Genomic DNA, 27284 nt, shown 5'->3' with positions numbered 1-27284 from the left:
TTTTAGACAAAATTTTATAAATTGGACTAGTGGTAATGAAGATATTGATAAATTTATTCAATACACTCAGTTATCAGCCCATCATTATGTGAGCAAAGCATTAGAATGGATATCTTATGATAGATTTTATAATATTAAATATAATGAAAAAATTGGTGTATATATAGCAAATTGGATTGACGGATATATATATAAATGGGATGACAAATATCAAAATTGGGGCAGATATAATCAAAATATGATTGTGACCATAAAAAGTATAAATAATTCAAAAGAAATTGCAATAGAATTCATGAATGAAGTCAGTATAATTAATTTAATTATTAAATGAAAATTTTGTATTTTAGTTTATTAATACATCATATATTATATTTGTAGATAAAAAAAGATAACGAAGTTTATGGAATAACTCAAAATCCAGAAACAAAATATTACATGATAGTTTTGAATTATAAATGTGAAAAATGTGATTACATATGTAATGCAATACGTTTTCAACAAAATTTCATAAATTGGACTAGCGGTAATAAAGATATTGATAGATTTATTCAAGATACGCAGCTATCAGCACATACTGATTATGGACTATTGGGTGCATTAGAATGGATATATTATGATAGATTAAATAATATTGAATTTATTGCAGAAGATAAATTTGGTAAAATATATAAAGCAAATTGGATTGATGGATATACAGACGAGTGGGATGATTATGTTCAAAATTGGGCAAGGTATAATCAAAATGCATTTGTAACTGTAAAAAGTTTAATTATTTTAAAAGGAATCACAATAGAATTCATAAATGAGGTATATTATGATTTATTTAGTTATTACCATATTAAAATGAAAATTTTGAATTTTAGTTTTATTGATACATTTTTTTTACTTGTAGATAAGAAAAGATCATGAAATTTATGGAATAACTCAGGATCCAAAAACAAAATATTATATGTTAATTCTTAATTATAAATGTGAAAAATGTAATCACATATGTTATGCAATACAGTTCCAACAAAATTTCATAAATTGGACTAGTGGCAATAAGGATATTGATAAATTTATTCGAGATGCTCAGTTATCAGTCCATAAATATGATGAAATATCACATGCACTAGAATGGATATCTTATGATAGATTTTATAATGTTAAATACGCAGAAAAAATTGGAGTATATAGGGCAAATTGGATTGATGGATTTATAGATGAATGGAATGATTACAGTCAAAATTGGGATAGATGTAATCAAAATATGGTTGTGACTATAAAAAGGTTAAATAATTCAAAAGCAATTACATTAGAATTTATAATAAATAAGGTAAAAACCTTATTTTAATAAAATTTTACATACTTAATTTTTACTAACATGCATTATATTATATGTATAGATAAAAAGAAATCCTAAACTATATGGTTTAACTCAGGATCCAGAAACACAAAGTTACATGGTTGTATTAAGTGATAAATGTAGAAAATGCCATTCTATATGTGATGTAATACATTTTCAACAAAATTTTAAAAATTAAACTAGTAGTAATAATGTCATTGATAAATTTATTCAAGATACTCAGTTATCAGTTCATAAGGATAATGAAATATCACATGCATTAGAATGGATACCTTATAATAGATTTTATAATATTAAATATATTGAAAAAATGGAAGTATATAGAGCAAATTGGATTGATGGATATATATATAAATGGGATGATAAATATCAAAATTTAAGAAGACTAAATCAGGATATGTTAGTAACTTTAAAAGGTTTAATTAATATAAAAAATGTATCAATAGAATTTATGAATAAGGTAATTTATTTTTTAATAAGAATTATAAAATTTTTAAATTTACTAATATATTATATTTGTAGATTGGTCATAAATTTTATGGAATAACTCAAAATCCAGAAACAAAAAGTTTTATGATAGTTTTAAATAATAAATGTAAAAAGTGTAACAATATATGTAACACAATACACTTTCAACATAAATTCATAGATTGGACAAGTGGTAATAAAGATATTGATAAATTTATTCAAGATACTCAGATATCAGTTCATGAAGATAATGAAATATCACATGCATTAGAATGGATTCCTTATGATAGATTTTATGATATTAAATATATTGGAAAAATTGGACTTTGTAGAGCAAATTGGATTGATGGAAAAATATATAAATGGGATGATAAATATCAAAATTGGGGAAGACTAAATCAGGATATGTTTGTAACTTTAGAAAGTTTAATTAATCCGAAAAATGTATCAATAGAATTTATGAATAAGGTAATTTATTATTTAATGAGGATTATGAAATTTTTAAATTTACTAATATTATATATTTGTAGTTTAAAGTTGATCATGAATTTTATGGGATAACTCAAAATCTAGAAACAAAAAATTATATGATGGTTTTGAATAATAAATGTAAAAAATGCAATTATACATGTAATGCAATGCATTTTCAACGAAATTTTGAAAATTGGACTAGTGGTGATAAAGATATTGATAAATTTATTCAAGATACTCAACTAACAACCCATAAAGATGATGAAATATCACATGCACTAGAATGGATTCCTTATGATAGATTTTATGGTATTAAATATATTGGAAAAATTGGAGTATGTAGAGCAAATTGGATTGATGGATATATACATAAATGGGATGATAAATGTCAAAATTGGAGAAGACTAAATCAGGATATGTTTGTAACTTTAGAAAGTTTAATTAATCCAAAAAATGTATCAATAGAATTTATGAATAAGGTAATTTATTATTTAATGAGAATTATGAAATTTTTAAATTTACTAATATTATATATTTGTAGATTAAAGTTGATCATGAATTTTATGGAATAACTCAAAATCCAAAAACAAAAAATTATGCAATAGTTTCAAATAGTAAATGTAAAAAGTGTAACAGTATATGTGATACAATATACTTTCAACATAAATTCATAGATTGGACTAGTGGTAATGATGATATTGACAAATTCATTCAAGATAGTCAGTTGTTAGCTCATAATCGTACATATAGTGTAATAGAATGGATACCATACAATAGATTTTATGATATTGAATATATTGCAAAAGGTGGGTTTGGTAAAGTGTATAAAGCAAATTGGATTGATGGATGTATAAGGTACCGAAATAGATGGGATAATGAAAATCAAAATTGGAAAAGAGAAGATCAGAATATGTTTGTAGCTCTGAAAAGTTTAAATAATTCAAAAAATGTTACATCGGAATTTATGAATGAGGTATAGTACATATATTTAATCTAATTTAATTTATTATCTATAATTAAAATACTATTTTATTTAACACTATATATAGATTAAATTACATAATAAAGTAGGTGGAGGTATTGTTATAAAATTTTATGGAATAACTCAAGATCCAGAAACAAAAAATTATATTATGGTTTTGGAATATGCAGACAGTGGAAGTTTGCGGCATTTTTTAAATACAAGATTTAATGAATTAAGCTGGTTCAATAAGATTACATATTTATGTGATATTGCATTTGGGCTTAGAACCATTCATGAAAATGAACTAATTCATCGAGATCTGCATACTGGCAATATACTAGTAAATAATAAATACATAAAAATAACTGATATGGGATTATGTAAACCTGCAAATTATAATGCATCAAAAAATACAAAAAACTGTGCATACGGTGTTTTACCTTATATAGCTCCTGAAATTTTAAGAGGAAGGAATTACTATACTAAAGCTGCTGATATTTATAGTTTTGGTATAATAGTGTACGAAGTAATTTCTGGATTACCTCCATATTATGATGTGAGCCATAATAATCATTTAGCAATAAAAATTTGTCACGGGCTAAGACCAAGATTTAATATTAAGGTACCCGAGTTAATCGTGAATTTAATTAAAAGATGTTTAGACGCAGACCCATTAAATAGACCAACAGCAAAAGAAATCTATGAAAAGTTAGACCCATCTCAATTATTGTATGATACAGAATTACGAAGACAAATTGAAAAAACAGATGCAATAAATAATATTTTATTAACTGAAAATACGCAGACTATATTAGGATTATCATACAAAACACATTCGGAAGCTATTTATACAAGTAGATCGCTTGATTTCAATAATCTTCCCGAACCAAAAAATTCTGATGATTATTATGAGAAAAATGATAATATAATAAGCGAGGAATTTTCAGGTATTAATAAAGCAATTTATTAATTGTTACTTTGTAGATATATTTAGTTAATATTATACTAATAATAACTTCAATTTATTAAATAGAATCTTTACAACTTAGGTTTTCTCAATTGAATATTGATAAGAATGGTAAATATTTTACCTGTGGTATAACTTTAAAAATACATAGTTTATAAATACTGATAATAAAATATTAATTTATTAAATAGAATCTTTACGGCGTAATCTTTCTCAATTGAGTACTAATGAGAATGGTAAATATAATGACTTTAAAACACTTAGTTTATAAAATACTAATAATATAAAGTATTATTTATTAAATAGAGTCTTTACAAATCAACATTTCTCAATTGAATATTAATGAAAATGGTAAATATAACGATTTTTAAAATACTCTTAGTTCACAATTACTAACAATAAGCCTTAATTTATTAAATAGAATCCTTACAAATCAATATTTCTCAATTGAATATTAACGTTAATGAAAATAGTTAACTTAACGTTTCAGTTTTCATCCGTAATTAATGTATTGTTTTTTAAATTATATATCTTTATTTAATTTTTTGCTGATAGTATATCATATCAAAGTTTAATTATAAAATTATTCTTTTTTTTTCAAAAAGAAAATTTTGTCACTATAATTAATACATTGAACTTCATATATATATTTACATATTAGAAAGTATTTAAAAAAATTTAGACACATCCACCTGGATTTTAATATAGTATAAACTAAATAAATCTAAGTATTTACTAAATACCTATTACATGTACCTGATTTGCTATTTTAAATCGATCTGAATTGCCTAATCTAAATACGTCTTCCTTTGTTTTTCCTGCTAAATCTATTTTTAAAATGTTTTTTTTTTATTCTTTTTTTTGTTTTTCAATATTTTCAATATTATCTAAATCTCTCTCTCCTTCGTCACTACTACCTTTAACTCCCTTCTTTTTTCTCTCTAGATATTTAAAAATTCCCATTTGTTTTTCTAATTCTATTGTTTCGTTGCATCGTTCCATCCATATCAATTTTTGAATATTTGTCAAGTATTCGTCCAGAACCAATCTCAGCAATGATTTTTCACTACCAGTCTTACATATTCTGAGCCATTTTCGTTGATTAGTCCTCTCGTCAATTCTCTAACTAAACCTTCCGCCGTGGTCATTATGTTAGATTTAGTTGATGCTTCATCCAAAATTGGTTCTTCAAATTCAGGACGTTGATTCGCCGCTTCGTTGACATTCAAATCATCGGACAACACTTTATTGATACTTTCTTTTAATAAAGCCATTTCAGTGACACCATTATTTTTCACACATATCCATATAGCGTAAGCATAACTCAGATATTAATACAAAGACGATTTTTTTTGTTAGTAACGCGCATTTCCCTTTTATTATAATGGAATTCAAGAATGAGAATACATTTATAAAGAAAAAAAAATACAGTAAGCATAACACTAATATACACCAGGTTATTCTATCTATTAACGGAAGTAGGGCGCCTACGGCCTACGCCTACTACTTATTAATTTTATACTATGGACTACATTTTTTCTAAAAATTTATTTGCTATATTAACGTAATCCCAGAAATTTGTGTATTTCCATTAATAATGCAATTACTAACTATTTTCCTATTATTACAATCCCATTAAGGTGAACACAAAAATATTAAATATATAAATTCAATCAAAAAAAGTGAAATATCAGAAAAGTATAGTCAAATTAAACTTCGTTCGTTCGATGGAAATGTAATCGATACTAGGCAAAGATTTCCCATTTCACTTGACTAGGTTATCCCATACTCTTTTCCGGCGAGAAAAAGAAACAAAACCTAACCCTACTTTCCCACATTTGTTTATTCTATTGAATGGTTAATCTTCCTTACTGCCATGGGTTTTTACAACACGTTTTTTGTTCCCATTCAATTCTTCATCATTTTCCGATTCGACAACTTCTCCTTTACCTTTTGATCCTTCCACACTAACATTGATATCTTTAATTCTATCGTTAAATTCAGTTCTGCATTCAAATTTGCTAAAATCGTTAACTAAAACGTTACTCGGAATCATTGAACCCGTTAGACTATGAGAATTAACTACGTTATTTGCCATTTTTCGAATTCCCGGTTTCTTGAAGAATCCTTCTTTACCTATTAGTTCATCTTGCCCTTTAATCTGCAGTCCTGCGTCAATTTCCTCTTGCATTGCAGAATTATGAACGGCCTTCATCATATCCTTTTCGTCGTTAAAGTATATTATTAATATATATCTGATATTGTTTATGTTAATTATTTTGGCGAAGTGTCCATTATTTCTTTCGTCTGATTTATCTTTCTCTTCTTTTAATTTCTTTACCACCTGCTAATTACTACACTCTACAGTATATCAATTTCTAATTTCACGTGAGGTAAGCTTCGCATCAAACATCCTAAAGAAATACTCCGTCCTTTTCATTTTATATTCACCGCTCCTGTATACTATTTCTAAAACTTTAATTAGGCGGATCTCAGCTCCAACGGTTTTATATTTATAGCAACGTTTGACAGTTAGACTCTCTACGTAGCCTGCTTATTTTAAATTTCATAAATGTCGTCTTTCCAATATCATAGGAAAATTAGTACAAAGAAGATTTATTATTGCAAATTTATAAATTATTATACCTCATCCGTAAATTCTAATGTAACACTCTTTGAATTATTTAAACATTTCAAATTAACAAACATATTACAATCTTTCCTTTCCAATTTTGATGTACTCTATTCCAATAAATAATATCATATCCCATCAATCCAAATTACTTCATACTTGCAATTTGCAATATAAAATCTATCATAAGTTATCCATTCTAATGCCGATTCTTTTACATCATGATGAGCTAATAGCTGAGTTTTTTGAATAAATTCATCAATATCATTATTCCCACTAGTCCAATTTTCAAAGATTTCGCTGAAAATGCATTGCGTTACATGTATAATTATGACTGAATTAGCTTAATACTTTTTAGTATAAGAATCCATTGAAATCTTCAAATTAAAAATGAATTCAGATTTAATAATAGAATAACCTATAAAAAGGCGTCTGAAAAAAATATGTTAACCTAGAAAATATGCGGATGTCGATCAAAATCATACAAAAATACTTTTTTTTGTAAGTTTTGTGAGTTCAGATTTAAGAGTTATACCCTTAAATGGTCAAATGGCGGTATCTTAAATTATGCCTTAACAAAATTTTTTTAATTTCCTAAATTTTTTGGTCACTCTGTTGCATAGGCTTTTTCGGTTAATGCATCACACAATATAAATTATAATCATGTACATGGTACAATACGATTTTGCTTTGCTTAGTTAAAAAAATTTAGATCACCCTTTAAAGGAAAGAAATAATTAATCATTGTTATATTTTTAACTAATTATAATTTTCAAAAATTTTTCCAAATATTAGAATTGTAATTTCCTTGACAAACAGTCTTTAATTTAATAATCTTATAGCAAAGTTTGCGACTTAAATTACGATTTTTTTTTGGATAATAATACCATCATCTAAAACTAGAAAATATAATATATTAATATATCAATAATAGTACGAAATTTAACTCACATTATTCACTTTAACTCACGAGCTGGGCAAAAAAAATGTTAAATTAATAAAAACAAAAACCTCAACAAACTAACCGCACGAAAACACTTTGTTTTCATCTAATTGGAGAAAAAGGTAAACTATTTTATTTCGTTTAAAAAACCTTGTTATCCTGGTTTATATTTTTTAAAAAAGTTTAATCCTTTTAATTGTAAAAAGATTTTATTAACTTAAGTCAATTCGAACAATTTGGCCTGAATACTTATTAAGTATTTTTCAGCTATTAACCGTTAAAAGAAGTAATGCGATTAATTCATTTATTTAATTTGTGATTTAAGGATGAAGATAGAATCAGAAAAGTTCATAAACTGATTTAAACAATGTCGTTGATATAGATTTCCCAACTTCCCATGAAATTAATAATACTAATTTTTTTTTAATTCAAACATAAAAGATACTTTGATTGTAATAGAACAATAAATTAATAAGGAATATAGTAAAATAATTATAATAAAAATGAATTATTGTAAAAATGTGCAAGTTTCAATCGTTTAAATTAAGTAAAAAATCGATTGCACGTGATCAATCAAAGGTCAATCGATTTTTGGATTTTAATTGATCTCGCATCATTTATAACTTTTTAAGTCGATTAAATTCCCTAGATAACAATAGATTTACCAATTTTTGATCATTTGAATGAGTTTTATATAATTTATAGATTTTTGATTATCATATTTATTAATTCAAAATTAATCCCGATCTTGATAATATCAATATTAAAGTACTAGGTTTTTTTTTATAAATGATACCAAGGCTCAGAGGCTATGTATTATCATGATTAACGAACCATTTATTGTAGCCTACATTAAACTTGACCTCTGCACATCAGTCAGATTCGTCTGGTTAATTTGGAATATGGTTTGTAAATTAGTCTCTTATTATCAATCACAAATCAAATTACCGCTATCAAATTTTCAAATAAAATATTTATTAACAAAATATCATGAAATATTATCATCTAAACCAAATTAATTTACATTTTTGTACTAACGATTTAGTTTCCAATAAGTCGTTTGCCTTTTCCCATAAAATTTATAAATAAAAGATATACAGTTTCAAAGAACTGAACATATGGATGAAGTCGTTCTTCACGATGTGTACTTGGTATAATATAAGTCCACAAACGAACTGGTAAAAAAACCAGATCCATAAGCATTTGAGACGGTGGGCATTGATCGTAACAGGAACAAAGCACACCATTGGCGATAACTGACCCAGCTCGTGTGTAGAAACTAATGTACTCATCATGTAATTCCTGTTTAAAATATCAGGGTATTAATTGTCAAGAAAAGTATTAACTTTTACAGTATTAATAAAAGTTTGAAAACTCACTATTGTTACATCATCCACAAAGACTGAAACTAGCTTATTGTTATCATCTGATACCAAAATCTTTGTTTCTCCAGGACGCAGATCTTTAGCGAATATTATTGATAAATTTTCATCAAAGACATAATGAGTAGTTGTGAGCCGCAATTGTCCTAAAAAAATGAAAATAGATCATAAGAATGAATAATTTATTTATTTGTCAAATTACAAGCAAATTATCCCCCAAAAATACCTTTAGATCCATCCGGTCTAGTAAAGTTGACTTTAGCAAACTTTTCTTCATGCTCGAGTTTTCCAATGTGAGCAATAAGATAAACTTCTGAATATTCATCAATATCATTTCTTACGTTTGATAGCACTCGATCCCCTGTTTGAAGTTCTGACATTTTAATAATTCTTCCCGATTCAAGCTTGACTTGTGTTTCAAGCTCGAAACAACCACCGGAAAGTTCATCCACTCTTTTTTCTAGGGCTTCTATTTTTTTGAGTAGAGATCCCACTATCTCCTTTATTTCCTTTTTTTGTCTTTCTTTTGCTTGTTTCTCATCTTCTGCCCTCCACATCTCATATTTCGCCAATGCATTTATTTCACCTTCTCTTCTCCTACTTTCATCGTATTTTCTTTTTCGTTTCTCTTCCGCTTCTTTCGCAATTCTTGCATTTTCTTCTTGTTTTTTCCGAGCTTTTTTGAGTAATTCATTTGTGTACACTCCATCTATAGAAATAATATGATTCCATAATTCTCTGAGGCGTTGTTGATGCACACGATTATCAGGCGGGAAAATATCTGAGTTCGGAGAAATAGCCCATCGATTACCCATGGAATTGATGAAATCCTTAAATTCTTTATTCCAAGATGACTTTTTAAAATTATCAAGATTTTCGGTTTGCTTTTTGTCACAAAACGAAAAGACAGTTATCATATATCGGAGCGCTTCATCTCCGAGAAATAATTTTATTTTGTTAACCATTTCTTTTTGTTCTATCGTGAACCGTTTGGCTTCTATAAACAATTTTTTAAATATATATCTCTCTATTGTGAATAATATAATTAGTATTTTCACTTACCAATTACGAACAATATGGCCTTAATCCCATAAGAACATTTTCGGATAGTTCGAGCAATTTCTTCTAGAGTAACTTCGTTGGGGTTATCAGTGTCAAAAATTCCTGGCGTGTCGATAACGTTATAAGTTTTATTATCAATTTTTATTGTCGCGAAACCAGATTTTTTAGTGAAGGATGACTAATCATTTTACGAGTTAGAAATAATAGTAAATAAAATTATCTAAAATAGAGTACATTATTTTTTATACTCACAAAGCTATCAGAGACAGGAAAAGTCGGGTTTTCATATTCGGAAGTTTTCAACAATAAATTCCCTAATGTGCTTTTACCCGCGCCTTTCAAACAAATGTATAACATATTTTCAATAAAAAAAAATTCAAATTGTTAAAAAGAAAGACACAATATCAAGGCATACCCGTTTTTCCAATTAAGAGTATGGCTGGTGCGTCAATAATGTCAATATCCAATAAAGTCGGAATCGGTTCAGGTCTAAAGAGTGCAAATTGATAAATACTGTATTAAAAAGTATAAATTTCGTGAAAAACGATTTTATATTCTCAGTCCTTACTTATTATATGCTATAATTATCCAGTCCAAAGGAATAATTGGTTTACTAAAGAGAAATGATGTTTAAATCAGAAGTTCGAAAGTAGAAGTTACCTAATAAAGTATAAATATATTAATATATTTAATATGTAAAGTAAAAGTAGGTAAATTATAGTATTATACATTTATGCGATATACCTAGAATGTTGGGTCCGTAAAATATCTTTGAGGTAAATTAAAATATATCAATGAAAATTAATGCGAACGAACTCTTACTAAAATTTTCGAGCATTAAGAATAATTTCTTACAAACACATATGACGCAATAAATAAAATTAAAATAACTAAAATAATTAAAATTAGATTAGTAAATGGCTTATTTTGTTCAATTTGCCTAGTAGATTGGTAATTAATAGTAGGCGGTTGAGATTGTGAACGTTGGCGTTGTCTATTTCTTAATACTAGTCATTTCATTGAAATAAAATTGGAAAAAATATTAAAATATATCAAAAAAAAAGAGAAAATACTATAATAATAATGTAATAATAATAAAAAAATAATAATAATACCTGGTTTATTGGTGTCTAACGTTACACTTCGACTAGTTCCAGGTGTTGAAATTTTCGGTGAGCGAAGATTTTCTTCATCCGGTGTGATTGTATCATCCTTCATCGTTTTTTCTCAAAGTTAAAGTTCGACTGTTCGAGGATAGAAAATTTTTGTATATGTGATTAGCATGTGAACAAAATGCATCCTTTTTCTAAATCTGGATAACAAGATGATCGACATACTCTTATATGATCGATCACGTGTCCAATTTCATAATTTTTAGCGTGGTACAATCAAATACATATAAATAATAGGCCCATGAAAATTCTTAATGTTTCTCAATTTGATTTCTAATAATTAAAAATGTTGGTAGTCATCCTTTTCATTTTTTTTTTTGATTTAATTTTATTATTTGTGATTCAATAATTATTGAAAGCAAAAATATACATAATATATATTATCTAACTTCATTTTAAGTGTAATTATGTAAATTTATAAACAATTTTAGAGCCTCCGCAACTAAAATGAAATTGAATATTAGAATTTATTTCTTTAGATAACTATTTTGATCTCATAAAAATAGAAATACAATTAGGCATAAATAAAAGCAGTTCTTATAGGTAATTACATCAGGAAATTATCTTGGATGTAAGAATTGTTACCACAACTGCCGCTGTATATAGTAAAATCACATGCTCAAAATCACATGTCCGAATTTTTTTTGATGGTGTAGAACTTGTACCCATCATAAAGACGTTTGCCATCACAAGCTACAAAAATAATCCTTTATTTAATGCAATAAAATATTAATATATTCTGAGTTTCATAATAAAATAAAATAACAAAAATAATAAATCCTAAAATAACTTTATTTTAAAACCATTCCCCTGTATTTCAAATCCTAAAATTAAACTGCGATAGTTTTCCCCCTTATTAATAACCTCAATAAACCCTTAAATATAATATCTAAGGTGGCTCTTTTTCATCATAAAAAAAAAGGAAAAATGAATCCAAAATAATCAGGTAAAATATAAACGAAATTCCAATGAAAAAAATGGTATTTAAGCCCATGACTTTAAGGTGTATTTATACCTTTCGACGTTACTCTTACTTCTAATAAAGAAACAATAATCAAAACACCAAAACACCTGTCGCTAATATTCTTATATTAAGTATTACACTATAGTGTCGAACTGTATAATAAAGTTATAAAAACAATTTAAAAATCTAACTCCTTCAAAGAATAGTTTTACGAAAAAAAATAGTTTTACGTCATTACGGACGCAGTACATTTAAAACACTTCAAATTTTTATACACTTAAAATACTGCGCCCCAAAATTAATAATTTCAACTAGCCTTTACAATGGTAAGATCTAAAGCCAGGTTCGATCTCATATTAACTAAAGAAAAAATTCGAATAGTATAAAATCACACGGTTTTTAGACGTTTCCCTTATTAGACTATGCTTAAGTAAGCTTTCAAATAAATATTAGTAATTAACTGTTATTAATTCATCATTATTGATAAATTTCTAAAATAATTAATAAATGAACTTTAACGACCTTTTTTCAATGACTAATTATTAAATTTTAAAAATGCGAGATGGAAAAGGTAAAAGAAGTGGAAGAGGTGGAAAGAAGTCAAATGCAAGTAAAGCAAATAAGAAAAAAATTATAGGTAATTTAAGTTAAATTCAAAATATTTCAAAAAAAATTTGGAACATTTCAAATAGCTAATAATAATGAAATGACTGAATCAAACATCAATCTAATATACGTTCAAAAAGTAAAATATCTAATAACGAAAGTGGTAATTATACCGACGTATTTACTTGAAAAAATTTTTATAATATAATAATTATTAAGCTAGATATAATAAATATACTTTATTTCATCTGAAAAGTCTTAATTTTCCCTATTTAAGACACAAGCCTAAACATAGCATTATAAAATCATATATTATTAGTATAAACATTTGCATAAGAGTAAATTTATTCCTCACCCTGGGTGAGTACTGTAATGCTATTTTTCATCCCTAAATTTTGATTAGCTAATTAACACTACACGAGAAATTTATGTTTATTTTCCCATTTTAATTATAAAAAAAAAACTTAATGAATGATCAAAACCAATTTTTTCTTTCATAAATAAATTATTTATTTATTTTAAGATTTTTAACAATAAAGACTTATTTTATAAGTATTTTAAGAAACACCGACCAAATCAAGAAATATACATTATATTTTAACAACGAACAAACAAGGTAACGAAAAAATCATAAGGGATGAAAAAGACGGAATTGATTAACAAAATGATGAAAGATGAAAAGGTGATTAACAAAATGATAAGAAATGAAAAATGATGAATAATAGGGAACGAAAAATGATGAAAAAATAGATGAAAATGAAAATAACAGAATGAGGGAGCAAAAAAAGGAACAAAAAAGGACAAGAAAAAGGAAGAAAGAGCGAAAAAGTAAAATAAAAAAAGAGGGGTGAAAAAGAATAAGAGTAAAGAAAGAGGATGAAAGAAACAAGAAAAGAGAAGGGGAACGAAAAAGAGTAATAAAGAGGAGAAGAAACGAAAATAATAAGGAGGAAAAAGAACGGGAAAAAGAGAAGGAATGAGAAATAATAAGAAAAAGAAGGGGACGAAAGAAAAAAAGGGAAGGAGGAACGAAAAAGAGCAAAAAAAAGGGGAAGAAGAACGGAAAAGAACCAGAAAAAGGCGTAAATGAAAAATCCATAAAATAAAGAATAGAATATAATTAGTATTTAGTATGAAACAAAATATAAAAAACAAAAATAAAAAGAAAAGCAAAAACACACCTTTGACTGCAAACTCGAAGAAAAAAACCTACTAAAGAAAGAAAAAAAAATATTAGAAATAAAAAGCAAGAACAAAAAACAAAGAAAAAGAAAAAGAATGAAAACTTACCTTTAACCATAGAGCCGAAAAATCCGAAGACCTAAAAAAAAAGAAAGGAATTAAAAAACGAAAAGTAAGGAACGAAAACAAAAAAAGAGAAAACATACCTTTAAACACCAAATCAAAAAACCTAAAGACTTAAAAGAAAGAAAAAAAAGGAAAGAAATTAGAAATATAACATTGAATAAACAAATAAGAAAGAAAAAATAAAGAAGACATGCTTGATACCAAAGAAAAAAAATCCTGATGGCCAGCCCTTATTATCCACTGTCTTTTTTAGGCTATTTATTTGTTTAAGTAGAAATTCCATTATATCCTCGATTTCCTTTTTTCGTCTTTCATTTGTTTTTCTCTCATCTATTTCTTTCTGCTTCTCATAATTCTTCCTTGCAATGGCTTCACCTTCTCTCCTTTTATTTTCATCGTATTCTTTTTGTCGTTTCTCTTCTGCTTCTCTCGCAATTCTTGCATTTTCATCTTGTCTTTTCCGAGCTTTCTCGAGTAATTCATTTGTATACACTCCATCTATAGAGACAATGTGATTTTGTAATTCTTCGAGGCGTTGGTTATGTACAAGATTATTAAGCGTGAAAATATCTGGGCTCGGAGAAATAGCCCACCGATTACCCATGGAATTGACTAAAGCCTTCATTTCCCGATTCCAAGAAACATTTTTAAAATATTCAGGATCGTTTGTCTGCTTACGGTTACAATGCGAAAAGACAGAAATCATGTATTGGAGGGCCTCTTCACCGAAAAATAATTTTACTCTGTTGATTATTTCCTTTTGCTCTTCTGTGAACCGTTTTGCTTCTATAAATAACTTTTTAAACATATACCTCTCTATTGTGAATGTTATCATTATTATCCTCACTTACCAATTACGAATAATATGGCCTTAATCCCATAAGAACATTTTTGGATAGTTCGAGCAATTTCTTCTAGGACAACATCGTTGGGATCATCAGTGTCAAAAATCCCTGGCGTGTCGACAATGTTATAAATTTCGTTACCGATTTGTATATTCGCAAAACCTGATTTTTTAGTAACGGATGACTAATCATTTTTTAAAAGTTAGAAAAACTGGTATAAATGAAATTATTTAAATAGAGTACATTTATTTTTTATACTTACAAAGCTATCAGAAACAAGAAAAGTCGGGTTTTCATTTTCGGAGGTTTTTAACAATGAGTTTCCCAGAGTGCTTTTACCAGCACCTTTACAAAAGGATGAATTACATGTCTTCAATGGAAATAATATAAACGACCAAAATAAAAACGCAATATCAAGGTATACCTGTTTTCCCAATTAAGAGTATGACTGGTGAATCGATATCCGATAAATGCGATTTCAATTTAGGTCTAAAGTGTGAAAATCGATAAGTATTAAAAAAATATGAAATTTGAAAACGGATTTTATGTTCCTTACATATTATCTGTCATAATTATTCAGATCATAGAAATAATCGATTAACTAAAGAGAGGCGGGGCTTAATTAAAAGTTCAGAAGTAGAAGTTACCTAATAACACAATACATATAAATAAATATGCAAGAGTAATTAAAATTATAGTATTATGCGATATACCTGAAATGTCGGATCCGTAAAATAAATTTGTAGTAAATTTAAATACATTAATTACAAGATTATAAAACACAAAAATTGCAATTAGGGATGTTACATAAGTAAAAATGTTATTTTGGCCATTTCGTCTAGAAAATCGGTTATTTGAAGTAGATTGAGGTATAGAACGTCGACGTTGACTATTTCTTAATTCTAGTCAATTTATTGAAATAATATTGAGAAATATATTAAAAAAAAAAGAAAAAAGAAAAAAGAAAAATACCGTAATAATAATGTAATATTTAATAATAACAATAATAATACCTATATTGGTGTCTGATATTCTAGTTCTAGATGAACGAAGATTTTCCATTGTTTTTCTCAATTTATTTCAAAGACAAATAAATTTTCGAGGATAGAAAAAAATTCGTAAGCGAATTATGCTAAATTTGGATAACAAGGCGCATTATAAATGATAGACTTATCCTTATATAATCGTTCACGTGATAAATTTTCTATATCATAAGTTAGCGCAGTTTTCGTCCAGGTTCCCATTGGATCCGATGTGTAATTAGCTCGGATTCCATGTAATGGCGGCAGAAGTCATGGGTCCGGATGATTACAAATGATTACAAATCAAAAAATTCCAGATGTTAATCAATCGGACCCGGTTTACAAGCCGGGTATAACCAGCACTTAACACGGTTACATATAAAGTAAATTATAATTCAAATTCTATCAATTGCCGATCCGCTATAATGAGACATACCCAACCACTGATTTTGCTATATTAACGTAATCCCAGAAATTTGTGTATTTCCATTAATAGTGTAATTCTACATTCCCATTAAGGTGAACATAAAAATATTAAATATATAATTTCTAAAAAAATCAGAAAAAGTGAAATGAAATATCAGAAAAGTATAGTCAAATTAAACTTCATTCGTTCAACGGAAATGTAATCGATACTAGGCAAAGATTCCCATTTCACTTGACTAGGTTATCCCATACTCTTTTCCGACGAGAAAAAGAAACAAAACCTAACCCTACTTTCCCACATTTTTTTATTCTATTGAATGGTTAATCACTATCGCTATCTTCCTAACTACCATAGGTTTCCACAATACGTTTTTTGTTCCTATTTAATTCTTCTTTTCCGATTCGACAACTTCTCCTTTACCTTTTGATATCTTTAATTCTATCAACAAAAAGTTACTTGGAATCATTGAACCCGTTAGACTATCTGTCGCTTCAAGATATTGTTCATCCTCTGAATGAGAATTAGCGACGTTATTTGCCGTCTTTCAAATTTCCGGTTTGCTGAAGAATCTTTCTTTATCTATTAGTTCATCTTGCCCTTTAATCTGCAGTCCTGCGCCAATTTTCTCTTGCATTGCAGAATTATGAACGGCCTTCATCATATCCTTTTCGTCATTAAAGTATATTAATATATATCTGATATTGTTTATCTGTTATGTTAATTATTTTGGCGAAGTGTCCACTATAGATTTTTATATTTTCTTTCGTCTAATTTATCTTTCTCCTCTTTACCGCCTGCCAACTATATCAACTTCTAATTTCATCGCATCAAACATCCTAAAGAAATACTGTCCTTTTCTTGTTATATTAACCGCTCCTGTATATTATTTCTAAAACTTTGGTAAGGCGGATCTTAGCTCCAATGGTTATATATTTATAGTGACGTTTGACAGTTAGACTCTGTACATAGCCTGCTTGTTTTAAATTTCATAAATGTTGTCTTTCCAATACCATGGGAAAATTAGTACAATGACGATTTATAATTGCAAATTTATAAATTAACTTGGTGATAAGAAGAAAAAGAAATAATAAATGAACTTTGGAATTTTATTTAATACTAATTAAATTTATTATACCTCATTCGTAAATTCCAATGTAACACTCTTTGAATTATTTAAACTTTTAAATTCATCAATATCATTATTTCCACTAGTCCAATTTTCAAGATTTCGCTGAAAATGCATTGCGTTACATGTATAATTATGACTGAATTAGCTTAATACTTTAAGTATAAGAATCGTATAAGAATCCATTGAAATCTTTAAATTAAAATTAATAGGATAGTACATCTTTAACAAAAAAAAAAGAAAAAGAAAAATACCGTAATAATAATGTGATAATATAATAATACCTGAATAAGTGGTGTCTGACATTCCACTTCCACTAGCTCTAGATGAACGAAGATTTGTGGCTGTATAATCCCTCATCGTTTTTTCTCATTAGATTTTGTAAACTTTCGAGGATAGAAATTTTGTATATTACCATTCCAATGCATATAAACAAAATGCATAACTTCCTAAATATGGATAACAAGGCGTATTATATAATGATCTATATGATTTTACATAAGTTTAGTGCGATTTCAATTTACATATAAATCGAAACATTGCATTAATTTCACAAATTTTGTTTTTTTTTATTTGATCAATAAGTAAATATAAATAAATGAATAAATTCATATAATAACAAGCCCATTATAATTCAACATTCTAATAATATTTCCTTCACTCGTCCATTTTTGATTCTAATAATTTAATAATGTCGGCACTTAATATATCAATAAATAGTACGCAATTTGACTCACATGACTCACGAACTGGTCAAAAAAAAAAAGTTAAATTAATAAAATTAATAAAAACAAAACCCCATAACAAATCCAACCGTACGAAAAAAATATCACTATTGGAATCGTTCTGGGAGAAAACGAGAAAAGGTAAACTGTTTTATTTGTTTAAAAAAACCTGTCACCTAGTTCAGAATTTTAAAAGAATTTAATCTTTTTTAGATTTTATTAACTAAAATCAACTCGAACAATCTGGCCTGAATACTTGTTAAGTATTTTTCAGTTATTAATCGTTAAAAAAAGTAATAATGTGAATAATACATTGATTTAATTTGTAATTTAAGAATAAAATCCGAAAAGTTCATTAACTGTTTGAAACAATGTCCTCATGAAATAAATATTTAATTTCTGCATAAATGATACTTTGATTGTAATATAGGACCCCGAAATATATATGTAGGGGTAAGGTGCATTATTGCATAAAATTTTACATCAATGGCAAATCACATGATGATCAGAGGTTAAAGTATTTTTTCTGATTAGAAAATTTTATGTACTAAACCTATTAATAAAAAATTTGAAAGTCACCTTACCTCTTTATATATATTTCGGGTCCTTGTATTATAACAATAAATTAATAAGAATATAGTAAATAAATCATACCTTAATTAAAAATGAAATGTGAATTTTTAAAGTTCTAAGGGGCTTCGTCACGTGAACTTTTTTTCCAACGTTGCATTCGTTGCAATGTAATGGGTCTTGTGATCTTTGTTCCATAGCTATTTTCAGAAATATACAGTTATTCAAAAATCCGGGACCATTTCCGATTGGTTTAATCATCGAGCGAGCGAGCCATATGTAATAATAGGCGCAGCTTAACCACTTTAATTAATATCTCTAATGGTGATATTTTTTTTATTTTTATTTTTAAGATATAGACATGACTGGAGCGTAACGTTACATAAGAATAGTTATAAACTATAAGTCTACTAAATTCTAAGCTAATGATGAAGCCCAACCTCTTGGGAGAAGCCCAAAGAAGTTGTCCTGCCTTGTTATTTAAAAAAACAACCTAGACATAACCTAAGTCATGAAATGACCGAAACCAAAAAAAAAGGAACAGCCCTATTTTTCTTTTCACCCATGTGGGCGACCACCTGTAAATACTGTCAGAGGTGGAATGATTCACACTATTCTTAATTGTTATTAAGTAGATAAACTTCGTGATAAACTAATAAAAAGTAAAATGATTAGAATAAAATGAAGGAAAAAGGGCTAAAAGTGAGTGACTCATTACAAAAAAATGTGTAATATAAATCTTTAATAAAAAGAAAAAAAGTTAAAATTTGTTCGATCCAGAGGCGGGGGAGTCGGTAGGGTAACCCATCACGTTTAAGTTGATCTTTATAAAGGTGATGATCGTTAAAGTTAATAAAACTGTCCCATTTCTTGGGATGAACTTCCAGTTCTTTAGTATCGTCGGAAGTGTCATTGTAAGCAATATCCTCAAGATGTGGGATCATATAATCCTTTGGTAAGGAGTTGATGTATTGCGTGTAACATCGAAGTTCATGATTATAGGCTTTATCCGAACAATTGCCGGTAGCATGTGTCATATACCGATGATAACGAGTTTGAACAGTTGTAAGGTAAGTCGTAGTGTCTAGTCGACGTTGAATGTGTTTAAGGCTGGTACCATGATCTTGGGATAACCTTAATCTACGGTAATCGGCATCTGAGCCTGGTTCTATGTCTCGTAATGCATAGAACCTGTGAACAGCACCTGACCATTCTGCTGAACCTGGAGGTAAATAATTTTGATGTGCATCATAAATAGGTGATCTGGGAACGAAAGGTTCGTATCTCTCTGGTAATTTCCTTAGACTCAAAGTCCACTCTAATGTCGCAGGTATTGGGTTGTAATTTTCCACAGTAGCCACTATGGTATGAGCTGGGTGTGGTGAAAAGGTAATATTACCTTTAGATGTCAGTAAGGTTATTAAAATTGTAGTTGTTCATCGAAATTTCTGATGAATTCGCCCTAAATTGGGGTGCGTTTAAAGGTACTGTGAATTTAAACTCGCTTGGGAACACTAGTTTAGGTTCGTCTAATAAAAGATGTTCTTTAGGAACTGAGGGTTAACCTAGAGGTACGTAGAACGGAACTTTGAAGGGGTGATCAGTAATATTAGGAATATCTGATGTGGATAAGTATTTAAGGTGTGAAATAAGTTTATGAACAGTTTGAGATTTGTGAAAAAGAAAATGATTATTTCTAGTGGCTTTAAGTTTCTCTCTGAAACTAACACAGGCCGAGTCGTAGCGTGTATTAAAAACTCTATTGCATTTGCGATTAAAATGATTCATCTGTTTCTTTTTGGTGCACGGATTAGGAGAAGGTATGAATTTGAGATCAAACATCCGTTTAGAGTACATATAACGGTATTGTTTGTGTATGACATTTTTGTTACTAGTAGCCATATATTTCATAGAGTATTCAATACTGAAGCATCGTGAAAAAATTCATTTTTCTGTGCCCTCGTTCCATTCGTTGAAGATTTTGTTGGCGTGTGAAGATTTAAAATTCACCAAAGGTGAATCTTCGCGATTATTTTGTTTAATAAAATGATAAAGGCGATTTCTAAAAAAAACTTTTTGATGGTCGATGCATGCATGTTGATCATTAGTCATCACAAAAGGACTAGGGGTACAACAAAGGTGTATGTCGTTAGACTTTTTCAAGCTCATTAGAGATTGACAAGGTACATAAAGGCCGAAGTGAAAACGATATCTTTTGTACGAGAAGTTGAAGAAAGTTTTAGAAGTTTTGTTGTGAATTAGACTTCTAAAGCGATAATGCTCTTCATTATCAGGTAGAAAAATATTGCTGGCACGTGACCGGATAATGTTTAAGCGCTCTAATAATTTTTGGCAAATAAGGTTGAAATATTTCTGTTGTATTCTACGTGGAATGACTCGTTGTAGAGAAAAAAAGTGCGTGAGCATTTTAATAATTTTAAATTTTGTGTTTGGAAAAGGACTTGATGATGTATACCGAATAGGGGTAGTATTCATGTTTGTGTGAATAGTAAGGTGAATATCATTGGTGCCTGAAAATTGATTGGCCAGCTCAAAAAAGTAACTTTTTGAACGCCTGAATTCATAAATCTTGTTATAACCGGTACGGTTATTATTTTTCACGTGAAATTTTTTTACTGAAATACTAAAACTATATTCATTAGGAGAAGGAATTTTTTGGACATTTTTTTGAAAAGAACGTAAAGAAATAGCCTCTATAGGCATATTACTATAGAGATAGTTTTATATTCCATCTCTGACTCTTTCAAGGGACAGGTAAAGTGAGAGGGAACCTTTCCGTAGAGGCCGTCCCAGGGTCCTCGCCTCTCAAAAAAATTTTTTCCTTTTTTTAAGGTAAGAAAATTTGTTTACTGCAGATTTTAATAAAAAAAATGGAAAGGGAAAGAGTTTTTGAAAAGAGCCTCTAATGGTGATATAAACGTCCAACGTTTAAATTGAGTAAAAAAATTGATTTCACGTGATTAATCAAAGGTTAATCAATTTTTGATCCACACATCTTCGATTCCTTGATTGCAGTCGATTAAGGCCGTTCTCAAGCACTTCTCTCAATGAGATCGGTAAGTGATTGAGATAATGCCTAAGAATTTCAATCAATTGAAGCAAAAATAAATAAAAATGGCATCAACATGAGAAAACATGCCACAAATTAGGAAATATAGCTTTTTTAGCCAATCAAATCGTTTGATGAATCATTGAGGGAGGTTCCTAGTTAACAATAACTTTACCAATTTTTGCCAATTTTGAACATGCAACAGAATAAATATTTAATACATTATTTAATTCATCAAGTTTTATATGGTAATTTATAAGTAGAGGTTTTGATTATAATATTTATTCATTAAATACACACTCAAAATTTGATAATGTCAATATTAGAGTTATACTCTATTTTTTTTTTTATAAATTATACCAAGGCTCGGAATGTTAGGCATGCCTATAATTATCAATAATTAACAATGTATTTATTATACATAGCCTATTGTCATGTGATCATCATGTGCCACTCCGAAATTTATCGATGTTGCAAATGTTTAACATGATTAACATGTCAGACATAATTAATATGCCGAACATGATTAACATGTCGAACCTAATTAACATGTTGGTTATGATCAACGTATTGAACATGTTAGTCATATTATACATAGTAGATATGTTAAATTTATTAGTATATGTATAATTTATTATAAATATAGGTCAATTTTCTTGTAGTAAAGTAAGGGAATAAATAAAGTTTTTATTTAAGTTATAAATTGATAGTTTTTTATCAAGTGAAATCCTTTATTCGTGTTTGGAAGTATATGCCGACGTACAGCGCTATACAACACGTCTGATCGGATAATTTTGATACATTGTTTAATATATTGTTTAATTATACACTAATAAACCTTCTGCTACCTAACCACATAAATTGCTTAATAAATTTAAGCGTAAAGAACTGATATCAAACAAACCTAATCAGATTCGTTTGGTTAATTTGGAATATGATAAATGTGATAGAGTTTATAATACAGTGGGTTGCCAAAAGTGACCGACCGCCTAAAAATTAATAAAATCAGTTATTTTCATTAACAATTTTATACTTATTTTAAAATTAGAAATATAAAAACCCTATTGGCCTATTTTGAAGTATTTTTATACTTAATTAATTTAATTAATAATAAAATTGTGCATAAATATTTAATTTTAATATGAAAAAAAAATGACTTTTTAACCAGAGTAGCTAGAGTAGAATAGATGCCAAAAATTGATTTTTCAACTAAAAATTAGCTTATTTTCAAAAAATCAGAAAATTTTAATCAGCAATTCTTGGAAAAATCTGCTTTTAAATCATGAATTTTGGTGAAATTTTATCGAATTTTTCTGATTTTTTGAAAATAAGCTAATTTTTAGTTGAAAAATCGATTTTTGGCATCACATTAAAATTAATTATTTATACACAATTTTATTATTAATTAAGTATAAAAATACTTTAAAATAGTTGTTATATTTCTAATTTTAAAATAAGCATAAAATTGTTAATGAAAATAACTGATTTTATTAATTTTTAGGCGGTCGGTCACTTTTGGCAACCCACTGTACATCTACTGCATTTTATGACGTACTCAATAAAGTTTTTATTATAAAATGTTAGATTAGTCTCTTATTATTAATAACAAACCAAATTACCGCACCATTTTTTTAATTATATAGATATGACATTAATCATTTTGTAGTTTTATTTCTAATTACTTATAATTTCTTCAAGTCACACCAAAAATTGTTCGTACATAAAATTTTCGAATAAATTAATTTATTAACAAAATATCATTATTTAGATTACTTTACTTTAATAAAGAAAATATTATCATCTAAACCAAATTTATTTACAATTTTGTACCGAAGATATTAAGTTTTCAATAAGTCGTTTGCCTTTTTCCATAGTATTTATAAATAAAAGGTATATAGTTTCTAAGAACTGAACATATGGAACCGAAGATATTAAGTTTTCAATAAGTCGTTTGCCTTTTTCCATAGTATTTATAAATAAAAGGTATATAGTTTCTAAGAACTGAACATATGGACGAAGCCGTTCTTCTCTTGGTATAATATAAGTCCACAAACGAACTGGTAAAAAAACCAAATCCATGAGCGTTTGTACACCATCAGCGATAACTGACCCAGCTCGTGTGTAGAAACTAATGCACTTATCATACATCTCCTGTTTAAAATATAAATGTAATTAATTATCAAGAAAAGTAATTTTATTATACTAATAAAAGATTGAGTATAGATTAAAACTTACGATTGTCACATCATCTACAAAGACCGAAACTAGTTTATTGTTATCATCTGATACCAATATCTTTGTTTCTCCGGGACGTAGATCTTTGGCGAATATAATTGATAAATTTTCATCAAAGACATAATGAGTAGTTGTAAGCCGTAATTGACCTAAAAAAAAGTAAAAATATGATATAAATAAATAATTTAACTTTAGTAAATCACAATAAAATCTAATAAATAAAATGCCTTTAGATCCATCTGATCTAATAAAGCTGACTTTAGCAAACTTTTCTTCATACTCGAGTTTTTCAATGTGAGCAATAAGATAAATTTCAGAGTATTCAGCAATACCATTTCTTATGTTTGATAACACCCGATCTCCTGTTTTAAGTTCTGACATTTGAATAATCTTTCCTGATTCAAGCTCGACTTGTATCTCAAGCCCGAAACAACTCTGATTCTTCTTGTGTTCAGCCTTTTCGCATTCAGCCTTTTCGTGTTCCTTGGTAAGATTGGCCACTTTCTCTTTAAGGTTCTCATTATCCTTGGTAAGATTGGCTACTTTCTCTTTAAGGTTCTCATTATCCTTGGTAAGATTGGCTACTTTCTCACCTAATATATTTATTTGTCTAAGTAAAGCATCCTTAATATATTTAATTTCCATTTTTCGTCTTTTTTCTGCTTTTCTCTCGTCTTCTGCTCTATTCTTATCATAAATCTTCCTTGCAATGGCTTTGCCTTCTCTCCTTTTATTTTCGTCGTATTCTTTCTGTCGCTTCAATTCCTCTTCTCTCGTTTTTCTTTCATTTTCTTCCTGTTCTTTCCAGACCTTTTCGAGCAGTTCATTCGTATACTTTCCATCTATAGAGACGATATGATTTTGTAAATCTCCAAGACGTTGTTTACGTACAGGTTAATAAGATAAATTTCAGAGTATTCAGCAATACCATTTCTTATGTTTGATAACACCCGATCTCCTGTTTTAAGTTCTGACATTTGAACAATCTTTCCTGATTCAAGTTCGACTTGTGTCTCAAGCCCGAAACAACTCTGATTCTTCTCGTGTTCAGCCTTTTCGCGTTCAGCCTTTTCACGTTCAGTCTTTTCGCGTTCAGGCTTTTCGCGTTCAGCCTTTTCGCGTTCAGCCTTTTCGTGTTCCTTGGTAAGATTGGCTACTTTCTCTTTAAGGTTCTCATTATCCTTGGTAAGATTGGCTACTTTCTCAACTAATATATTTATTTGTCCAAGTAAAGCATCCTTAATATATTTAATTTCCATTATTCGTCTTTCTTCTGCTTTTCTCTCGTCTTCTGCTCTATTCTTATCATAAATCTTCCTTGCAATGGCTTCGCCTTCTCTCCTTTTATTTTCATCGTATTCTTTTTGTCGCTTCACTTCCTCTTCTCTCGTTTTTCTTTCATTTTCTTCCTGTTCTTTCTGGACCTTTTCGAATAGTTCATTCGTATACTTTCCATCTATAGAGACGATATGATTTTGTAAATCTCCAAGACGTTGTTTACGTACAGGATTATTAGGAGGGTAATTTTCTGGATTCGGAGAAATAGCCCACCGATTACCCATGGAATTGACGAAAGCCTTCATTTCTGGATTCCAAGAAAACTTTCTAAAATATTCAGGATCTTCGGTCTGCTTACGGCTACAATGCGAAAAGACAGAAATCATGTATTGAAGAGACCCATCTCCTAGAAATAATTTTATTCTGTCGACCATTTCCTTTTGTTCTATCGTGAACCGTTTTGCTTCTATAAACATTTTAAATATTTTAATATATACACCTCTCTATCATGAATATAATCTCTATTCTCACTCACCAATTACGAATAATATGGCCTTAATCCCATAAGCACATTTTTGGATGGTTCGAGCAATTTTTTCTAGGACAACTTCGTTGGGGTTATCAGTGTCAAAAATTCCTGGCGTATCGATAATGTTATAAATTTCATTACCAATTTGAATCCTCGCAATACTAGAGTTCTGAGTAACGGCTGACTAATAATTTTGGGAATTAGAAACTAATATAAACGAAATTATTTAAACTCGAGTACATTCATTTTTTTTACTTACAAAGCTATCAGAGAATTTGAAAGTCGGTTTTTCATCTTCATAGGTTCCCAACAATAAATTTCCTAGCGTACTTTTGCCAGAGCCTTTCAAGTAAATGTATAATTATATTCTTAATGAAAAAAAGTTAATTAATTAAAAAGAAAGGTATGATATCAAGGCATACCCGTTTTTCCAATTAAGAGTATAGCTGGTGCGTTAATATCCGATAATGGTAATTGAGTCGGTTTCGGGATGTTGAAACTGTAATATTTCTTTGAAGTAAATTCAAATATATAAAGTTGTTAATGAAAATTAATGTAAATTATTATTAAAATTTTTCTTAAGAATAATTTCTTACATATATAAAAATTAAACCAATTAAAATCGACCCATAAACAATTTTTTGTTTATGTTGACTAATTTGTCTAATAAATCTAGTAAACTGGTCACAAGCAATATCATAAATAGTATTATTAACAATAGGTTGAGGTTGTACAGGAGGTTGACGTCGTCTATTTCTTAATGCTAGTCAATTTATTTATTAAAAGTAAGTTTGAACATTATGAATCTTTATCAAAAGAAAAAAAAAGAAAGAAAATGCCGTAATAATAATGTAATAATAATATTACTACCAAAATTAGCGTTCTCCATTTCACTTCCACTAGCTCTAGATGAACGAATGTTTCCCTTCTCAAAGGACAGAAATAATTTCGGTAAGAGATTGCCTATTTATGATCATATGATATATTTGTGCATCCTTACTTTCTAAATCTGGATAACAAGGGTGCAATGATCGATGGTCGATCACATGCTAATTTTCTACATCATAAGATATAAATCGAAATGTTTGAATAAATAAATATAAAGTAAATAACAAACCAGACATCTAATGGAATTGAATGGCAGACAATCAATATAGATACGACACAAGAGAT

The 27284-nt window shown here is 28.2% G+C and overlaps 7 protein-coding genes across 7 annotated transcripts; 1 reads left to right on the top strand and 6 right to left on the bottom strand.

The window, feature by feature from the left end:
- Positions 1-3799: 3799 nt before the first annotated feature.
- OCT59_012511 (uncharacterized protein) lies at positions 3800-4692 on the top strand (the record flags this gene model as incomplete). The annotated part of the gene is made up of 6 exons (XM_066134527.1): positions 3800-3804; positions 3903-4195; positions 4282-4326; positions 4407-4451; positions 4522-4566; positions 4637-4692. The coding sequence occupies 6 exons, from the start codon at positions 3800-3802 to the stop codon at positions 4690-4692; spliced, it is 489 nt and encodes a 162-aa protein (XP_065989785.1).
- Positions 4693-5264: 572 nt separating this feature from the next.
- Positions 5265-5489, bottom strand: OCT59_012510 (uncharacterized protein; the record flags this gene model as incomplete). The annotated part of the gene is made up of 1 exon (XM_066134526.1): positions 5265-5489. One exon carries the CDS (start codon positions 5487-5489, stop codon positions 5265-5267), a length of 225 nt encoding a protein of 74 aa, XP_065989784.1.
- Positions 5490-6073: 584 nt separating this feature from the next.
- OCT59_012509 (uncharacterized protein) lies at positions 6074-6433 on the bottom strand (the record flags this gene model as incomplete). Its single annotated transcript, XM_025311750.1, has 1 exon — positions 6074-6433. The coding sequence occupies one exon, from the start codon at positions 6431-6433 to the stop codon at positions 6074-6076; it is 360 nt and encodes a 119-aa protein (XP_025168607.1).
- Positions 6434-8718: 2285 nt separating this feature from the next.
- Positions 8719-11452, bottom strand: OCT59_012508 (uncharacterized protein; the record flags this gene model as incomplete). The annotated part of the gene is made up of 12 exons (XM_066134524.1): positions 8719-8740; positions 8829-8854; positions 8979-9092; positions 9170-9318; positions 9399-10169; positions 10235-10412; positions 10487-10569; positions 10650-10723; positions 10803-10812; positions 10979-11003; positions 11090-11241; positions 11350-11452. The coding sequence occupies 12 exons, from the start codon at positions 11450-11452 to the stop codon at positions 8719-8721; spliced, it is 1707 nt and encodes a 568-aa protein (XP_065989783.1).
- A 2816-nt stretch (positions 11453-14268) lies between these two features.
- On the bottom strand, positions 14269-15699 carry OCT59_012507 (uncharacterized protein; the record flags this gene model as incomplete). The annotated part of the gene is made up of 7 exons (XM_066134523.1): positions 14269-14297; positions 14365-14394; positions 14486-15070; positions 15136-15313; positions 15392-15474; positions 15554-15618; positions 15686-15699. The coding sequence occupies 7 exons, from the start codon at positions 15697-15699 to the stop codon at positions 14269-14271; spliced, it is 984 nt and encodes a 327-aa protein (XP_065989782.1).
- Positions 15700-15759: 60 nt separating this feature from the next.
- Positions 15760-16191, bottom strand: OCT59_012506 (uncharacterized protein; the record flags this gene model as incomplete). Its single annotated transcript, XM_066134522.1, has 3 exons — positions 15760-15776; positions 15843-16031; positions 16143-16191. 3 exons carry the CDS (start codon positions 16189-16191, stop codon positions 15760-15762), a joined length of 255 nt encoding a protein of 84 aa, XP_065989781.1.
- A 7690-nt stretch (positions 16192-23881) lies between these two features.
- OCT59_012505 (uncharacterized protein) lies at positions 23882-27000 on the bottom strand (the record flags this gene model as incomplete). Its single annotated transcript, XM_066134521.1, has 8 exons — positions 23882-24220; positions 24305-25146; positions 25233-26048; positions 26118-26295; positions 26371-26453; positions 26534-26621; positions 26708-26874; positions 26982-27000. 8 exons carry the CDS (start codon positions 26998-27000, stop codon positions 23882-23884), a joined length of 2532 nt encoding a protein of 843 aa, XP_065989780.1.
- Positions 27001-27284: the final 284 nt, after the last annotated feature.

Source organism: Rhizophagus irregularis, chromosome 2 (assembly GCF_026210795.1).
Source record: "Rhizophagus irregularis chromosome 2, complete sequence".
Taxonomy (NCBI): domain Eukaryota; kingdom Fungi; phylum Glomeromycota; class Glomeromycetes; order Glomerales; family Glomeraceae; genus Rhizophagus; species Rhizophagus irregularis.
This window is presented reverse-complemented; position numbering and strand designations above follow the sequence as displayed.